Source organism: Poecilia latipinna, unplaced genomic scaffold (assembly GCF_001443285.1).
Source record: "Poecilia latipinna isolate Pla-1442-1.1 unplaced genomic scaffold, P_latipinna-1.0 Scaffold1429, whole genome shotgun sequence".
In the NCBI taxonomy this organism is placed as follows: Eukaryota; Metazoa; Chordata; class Actinopteri; order Cyprinodontiformes; family Poeciliidae; genus Poecilia; species Poecilia latipinna.
The window spans coordinates 187,368-195,284 of NW_015114045.1; the positions used below are offsets into that span (position 1 = coordinate 187,368).

The 7,917-nt window shown below is 36.5% G+C and overlaps 1 protein-coding gene across 2 annotated transcripts; it reads left to right on the plus strand.

The window, feature by feature from the left end:
• Window positions 1–3,284: 3,284 nt before the first annotated feature.
• LOC106962550 (GTPase IMAP family member 7-like) lies at window positions 3,285–6,811 on the plus strand. 2 transcript variants are annotated; one of them, XM_015057018.1, is made up of 3 exons: window positions 3,285–3,369; window positions 4,324–4,434; window positions 5,343–6,811. In XM_015057018.1, the coding sequence occupies exons 2-3, from the start codon at window positions 4,341–4,343 to the stop codon at window positions 6,215–6,217; spliced, it is 969 nt and encodes a 322-aa protein (XP_014912504.1). In that variant the 5' UTR covers window positions 3,285–3,369; window positions 4,324–4,340; the 3' UTR covers window positions 6,218–6,811. The 2 variants fall into 2 exon arrangements, with proteins under 2 accessions (XP_014912504.1, XP_014912505.1); XM_015057019.1 differs by lacking the exon at window positions 3,285–3,369 and having other exon boundaries at window positions 4,243–4,434.
• The last annotated feature ends 1,106 nt before the right edge of the window (window positions 6,812–7,917 follow it).

A 7,917-nucleotide genomic window follows, 5' to 3' on the forward strand; every position in this document is an offset into this window, starting at 1 on the left:
GAGATTTGCAAAGCGATCAAGACGGTGCTCAGTGACAATCCTCTCACCTGTGAAGGAGAAAAAGGACAGGAGGGAATGTTCAGTGGTTTAAAGCAGAGTCATGTTTGTATTTAATTTATAAAATGGTTCTGGAGTTGTTCAGAATATGCTGATGTTATTTTTGTAATTATTTTATTTGTTTGAAACAGGGACGATGTACAATAAACACTAAGCTCAAGAGGAAAGATGGACTGTACCAGGTTGTATCTCTGGTGATAATTTTCACCTGGAGTCCCCAACCCAGCTGGGTGTTTTTATTTATTTATTTTTTAAATAAGAAATGCATAAAAGCAGCCAGACACTATTCAGTAAATATAATTCACAATTAAAAAGCCATCAGATATAAAGTCCAACAACACTGATACAAAACTCCTATGATCCATACTGAGCAGGACATCACTTTTACCAACACTTCCAATATGTGGTTTAATGCCCATGGATGGACAAATACACTTAACTTAAGCCCTCCAGACATACTTTGCAATATATTATCAATAGGAAGATAATCACCTCCATGACATCTTGAAGTATCCATATAAAAGCAGTCCTGACTGTGGCATTAAATGTATTGCACATGGACATGTTTTATACTTGGTCAACATTTCTGTATTGAAAACTGAGTTTTGGTTTTTTCATTAGTTGGAGGCTACAACCATTAAAACTAATAAAAGTTCTGTTGGTAATATACTATATCTTTCTCTTTGTGTAAGTAATATGCATTTGACTTAAAATTTTATTTACCGAAATAAATGAACTTTTTGAAAAAGTTCAAGCCCATAACGATGTACCAGGACATAAACTGCAAGGCTAAGATCAATAATTAATCATAGCTTTTTCTTTTTTTTTTCTGCCTCTGGAACAAACAAGTTTGAGATTTCTTCTCTACAGCAAGGTGCCACGTGCGTAAAGTTCAAATTACAGAAAACTGCAGCCATTTTCACTTCATTGAAGCCCAAACAGCCGTGCTGCACGTGCAGCGGCCCCCTCTTTGTCTGAGCAATCACTGACAGCACATTCATAGGAAAGCACTTGAACAGATGCTCCAGCCTCTGCCTACACGTGAAGGGGATTCACATTCCTGTTGTCTTCTCTTTATCCTTGAAACACAAACACACACACACATACACACACACACAGCCTTACCCTAAACCCAGCCATCACCAGTACATGCCTAACTCTAAACCTAGTTTAAACTTAACTTAACTCAACCTTAGTCCTAACCTCTAACCTCATCACAGCTCTTCAACATATGGGCCCCAGACTTTGAATCCCATAAGGACCAGTGGGTCCCATAAGGACTTAAGCCCTCCAACTAATGAAAATTCAGTTTTCTTTGCCACTCCAAGAAATGATGCATCATGGTACATAGTTTCACCTAGAGAGCTGAAGACATGCCTTAATACAAATAGGATTGATTGTCATTTATACCTACTTATTTTGTGTTTTTAGTCTTTTACAGACAGTTATCTCTTTAAAGTCAAACAAAAAATATACATATAATTTTATCTTGAAAAGGAGGGAAAGGTTGCTAAAGATAATTTTATGAACCACACATCTGATATTTTTTTTCCATCTCATGTTAGTAATTTCCTCTAACATTCAGGTTTTGTCCAAAAGCAGAATAAAAAAACTCCACTTCTGTTGAATTTCACATCCACTTTTCAGTCGTGCAAAGAGCACATATAAGCTTAAAGAGTCTCCACAGTGACTCATGTAACCTTTCAATCAAGGCAAGGACATTTATTTATGTTTTTTCAGCTAGGGTACAAGCAGAGTGAAACTGAACAGAAAATAAACCCTGTTTCTCTATCTGGTTTGGTTGTCATCAAGACTTTTCAGGAGCTTCCATGAATTCAACCATAAGGTGGAAACGTCAGCAAGACGGCACCTTCTGTGTTTAACGCCGTGTTTGTTGACAGACCAACAATCAGCCAGTAATTCACAGGAGCTCAGTGAGATCAGGCTGCAGAGATAAAATCTGGGCTGCAATGCTGTCACGCAACTGCAGATGTGCTCAGAAGTTTAAATACGACTGCAGTATTTCTTTTTGTTTTTGGTTGTTTTTAATTTTTTTTTAACAGACTAGTGCTAATGCAAAACATTTCTTCAATTAGTTATTGGTTGCATTCATCTATTTGTCAAAGAATGACTGCCCCGAACCATTATAACAACAGAAACAAACCAAATGACCCTGATCATAGCTCTGTTTTTAATGTTTTAATCTAAAGATTCAGTTCCTGTAAAATGTTGTCTTCATGTACTGCATGTTTGAGACCTCCCCAAAGTGTTTCAGTGATATTTAGGTCAGGAGACAGAGATAGTCACTCCAAAACCCTCACTTTTTCCTGCTATCACAAGTATTAACATTTTAAAAATTAATTTTCACCTAACAAATAACAAAAACCTTCCTTTATCCATTTGTAAAACAGTTTCACTATGAACCTCTTTCTGCATCAGAATATTCTTGGATTTTACATACATGATAGAAGAGATTTGAACCAGTTTCAGCATTATTTCAAATACACAAAAAAACAGTCAACATATTCCACACTTTCATTTTTTTTTTAAGAAATGTTAAAGAAAGATGCAGGCAAAATAAAAATACAAATAAAAAACGACGAGCAAATGGGCTTAAAAGTTGCTGTGCTTTTTCAAGACCACTAGAGGGAAATGCGTGCTCACAAAGTTGCATGCTGGAGCTGGTGGAGGCTTTTCTGTTTCCTCACGAGTTAAAATGTCCGGTTTCTTCTTTTGCAAAACTTTGCGCATATTGCAGGGAATATCTACTAGCAGCTCTGTTGCAGTGAACCAGAACACAGTGAAATTAATTATTGTCCCGCAGTGAAATAATTTGGGAAGAAAATAGGAGGAGAAAGGTAAAGAGTAATACCCAACCTAAATAGACTGATACAGTAGTCTTGTGGAAAAAAAGTATGTATCCAAATTTCTCCTCAAACCATAATTTAGGACAAGGCTGCCTCAACGGACCAGGAAGAATACCAGCGTGAGATGACTCTCACGTAGGGTCTTCAGGAAGCTTTACTTAGAAAAACAGAAAATATAGTGTTTACTCAGGTTTTCATATGTAAATCACTGAAACTAATTGCTGCACCATTCTCAGATAAAACTAAAGTTTTAATTGAGAAGCAGCACAATTGTAGAGACTAAGATTTCTTGTCTTCATCTGGGGTATATAAGCACGGCAGTGACGTGGAACGATAAGTTTCAGTTTTGCTTTCGCGAGATCGTGCACGTTTAGTTAACAGGTTTTCGTTTCTCCTTGCTTTAGTTTGGGACATTTCAGATCCGAAATCACTGAAGCCTGTCGTGGTATGCTATATGACATTATCAGCTTTTTATTCATCTGTGTTAAATAGACTGAATGGTAGGTTGGAGCATATTTTGATGTCTTATTTATGGTGGAGGGAAACTGATAAGGAACAAATATTGTGCGAGGGACCGGATGAGAAGACCCAAGAAAGTTGGGGAAGTAAAGCAAAAAAATCAAAAATATTTTACTGTTTTTCTGCAGCTATTCACATTGTAGTAAAGTAACGGGGTCTGTAGAAGAGGGTTTAGTATTTATCTTGGTGAACTGGAACACAGAGGCAGCAACTGTATTAGATTTGGATTACAATAATTAACCTGCATATTTGTCTAAATGTGCGTTTTTGTCAAGAAAAGTAGATATTTTGTTTTGTCTTTTCTTTACACAAGCCCTCTTTCTTTTGTCATTGCTCTCCTTTTTCTGCTTCTCCTTTTTCTAATTCTCTGTGTGCATCTTTATGTTGATGAAGAGATCTGCCTTCTATGTCCAGCTTCTCTACTATTGGCCAATTCAGCTTTGGAACCAACGTCACTGCGTCAGACGTTGTGGGGCGTTTATGTTTCTTGCAGTTGCTCGGTGTTTGTAAGGACAAGGAAAAACTAAATATATATGCTTTTATTTCTTATGTTAGTTTTGGTCCGCCATATTTGACCTTTTAAAGTATTTCATAAAATTTGCTCTTTCCTACCTTTTCCTCTCTGCATTTATACAAGACTTGAATCCAAAGGCAAACATTTTACTTTCTTAATATATAAGATCATGTAAAACAGATAGAAAAATTAAATATTGCTTTAGCAGAGCATTAACACCAACAAACACGATAAACTGTTTCAGTCATGATGTGGGCAAAAAACTTTGTTTTTTCAATGCAGGCCTGAAGAGCGATTTGAAATGTCAAGGTTCAAAGGTCTAATTAATCACAGTTTAATTAGACCTTGTGTTTTGTGTTTTGACAGAAACTTGTGATCCTGTGATGTTGGACGGGAAGGCTTGGAACCGAGCTTGGTTCCACCTTTTGGTGTTCGCATTATGTGGACTCATGGCTCACTGCCGGTCTCAAAGCAAAGGTGAGATTGAAATAACACACTGTGTTTAACCTGAACAGAATGAAGCAGGATTATAATACACAGTAAGAGACAAACAATAAAACAAATCCTTTTACAACACAAATAAGTTAGGTTGTATTAACACTGGGAAATCCATTGGTCCACTTGTTTGGTCTGGACCCAAAGCAGACTTTAATGAACAGGTCCTTTGTCAACAACCCCACACAGCATTGATTCTGGGGCAGGGCAGAGAACTTGTACGACAAACGTTCGCTTAAATGCTGCGGAGGTCAAGACTGTTCAACAGAAACCCACTTAATACTTTTTGATCTACAAAAGCATTTGCACCTTCATCGAAGGAATGCAAAATTGCTTTTTTTGTTGTGAAGTGACACAATGATTTAAAGATTGAACAAGAAGCTTTGAGCATTTCTGCTCTGAGACATGCACCACGGTCACTGAACAAACTATAATACCTCAAGGGAAAGGCATCAACATAAACAGCAAAGATAGTTGACACCAAACACTTTTATGTTACCATCATAGTAGCATCACAGTGGATTCACTTTGTGTATTGATGTATGTTACCCTGCAATTTTGGATGGCAATATTCTTCTTGTGTGGTCAATCCTCTCTATGCCACCAATCCGACAGCGCCCCTAGCGGCTGTGTGTGTGGAATTGCATGGACTAACAAAAACGCCACTAAAGAACTTATTACAAAGAGAAATTAAGGAAAGAAAATGAAAAATTATGTTGGGGTGCCTATTTTCTTAATTATTGTTTTTAATTTACTAATAACTTGCTTTTCACCCCTCTACATGTACACTAGTCTTCGAAAAAATATGTGAAGATGTTTTGTTCATATTCATTGGTAAAAAAGTATCTTGTAACACTGACAACTGGAGAATTTACTGAAATTTTTCTCAGGCTTTTCAAAGCAGCGGACTCTCTTTTTGGTTGGAAAAACTGGCTCTGGAAAGAGTGCATCAGGAAACACCATCTTGGGCCACTCAGCATTTAGAGAAGACGCCTCGGCTGAATCGGTGACAAAAACCTGTGAGAGACGAGAGAGACTGGAAGGTGACAGGAACATGGTGGTGATCGACTCCCCTGGATTATTTGACACAGATAAAACACAAGCACAACTCAAAGAAGACATTGAGAAGTGTGTTAAGCTGTCAGTTCCTGGGCCTCATGCTTTTCTGTTAGTGATAAACTTAAAGTCGAGATTCACAAAAGAGGAAAAAGACACTGTGAAGTGGATCCAGGATAACTTTGGCTCTGCTGCTGCTTCTTACACCATAGTCCTGTTCACTCATTCTGACTTGCTGAGAGGTAAATCTGTTGAGGTCTATGTGGCAGAAAGCAAAGAACTACAAACTCTAATAGACAGGTGTGGAGGAAGATACCACTCGTTAATCAATGGGCAGAGTTCAGACAGACAACAGGTCACAGAACTTCTGGATAAAATAGAAGAAATGGTTCAAAGAAATGGGGGAGACCATTACACCAATAGTATGTACAAAAAAGCCCAGAGGGAACTGGAGGAGGAGGAGTTAAGGGCGTGGTGGGAGGAAGAAGAGAGAAAAGAGAGGAAAAGGTGTAAACATGAATATGAAGGAGAGCGACAGAGGGATAGAGAGAAGAGGGAGAGAGATGAAAAGTTCCGTTTTTGGTGTAAATTATTAAGTCATACTGCCAAAGTATTGATGATGACAAACTATTTCTACCTTGTGAAAATAGGAGGTGGTATTGGTTTCCTCGTTGCTGACTGTGAACTCATAGGCTATGTATTTTCTTAAAGCAGCAGAAAATGTGTCTAAATGAACCAATATATACCGTTGATCACAACAGTGAGTGAACTGTTTAGCAGTAATCGAGCTGGTAGACGACGATATCTAATTTACAGAATACAGACACATAAAATCCACCCCTTGGATGTCTATTGTCAATACGAACAATTCAGGCTCTGTGTTTTGGGTTTCTCCTTCTTAGTTGTTTATTTTTTTAAATTCATATTATTTTGTGCATATGAAAACAGTTGTCATCAATGAAAGTTAATGAACAGTTAGTTATCCAGACACAACTCATGCACAGTTTATGCTCTTCTGCAGAGACTGAAACATGTTCACCAGTTTAGTGACAAGTTTGGCACATCTCTGACTGAGATGAAAAACTGTTTATTTATTATTTATTAATTTTTGTAAAAAATCTGACTACTGTCGTAATCTTTTGCTGTCGTCTCTGTGAGTAATTGATAAGATTATAACATTTCATGTGAGAAATTTTACACATGAAAGCTGGAAATAATATTACATCTGTATCAAGTGGATTCCTAAAAATGGGGGTGGTTTTCTGCTTAGCAACAACTTTCAAAAACAAAAACAATGCACTAAAAAAATGTTACTCTAACAGAATATAATTAAGAGCAAATAATGCTGGTCCACAGTTAGAAGTGACTGTATATAACTATTCCATATAGTTACTTTGGTTCAGAGTTTAAAGATTATATTTTGAGGTAAAATATGTTTGGGGTATTCAGGTGGTTTTATTTTATCTTTCTGTTCAAAGGAATTTACTTGCTCTCTTAACATGACCTAAAATGTGTCAGGATGGAAGGTGGTTGGTTTAAAATGTTTATAGTATACTATTTTCTTTCAATGCATTTGTTTCTTTCCATTTTATGGTTTTAATCTAAACTGGAGAGACAGTTTCTTTGTAATAAAAATCTGACATGATTGGTGTCAGTTTGGTTGCAATGTTTGTGGAATTCAGAATCTTTTTGTTTTAAGACGTTCTCATTTGAATTTGCTTCTTCCTACATTTCCTACACAATTAAACATTTTCTTTCTTCCAGATTTAATTTATTTAAATATATTATGTTCACTATCTGTTTTTATTTTATTACTAAACATTGAACATCTGTATGTATCTGTATAAAGAGGAGTAATTGACTCAAATATTGTGCAACAGTAAATCTGTTTTGGCTATCGATTATTGCATAGAGCAGTGATTAATAAACTATTTCATTATCTAAAATTCACCATGCTGGGGCACAAACTGGCAAAAATCACTCTCAGGTATTATAAATACCTGCGTGATTAACTCTAGATTTTAAAGTAATAATAGATGAAGGCATGAATCCAGCACTGGTGTTCTTTGAACACCAAGACGCAACACATGTATGAAATAAACACAGACAACATCTCTCTACTATATGAGTTTAGTAATAAAAATAATTTAACCTTACAATCAACAAACTCACTAGGTACACACAACTAAACTATTTGGTATTGTAAATAACAATTTTCACAATGCAAAGCAGAGGTTGAAAATAGACTATATCTATATATATATCTATATATATATATATATATATATATATATATATAAAATTCCCTTCCTCACCCTCCGCGGGTGGTCTCTCTCTTTCATCCTCTGAGCTCAGGTCCTCTACCAGAGGCCTGGGAGCTTGAGGGTTCCTCCAGTATCTTAGCTGTGC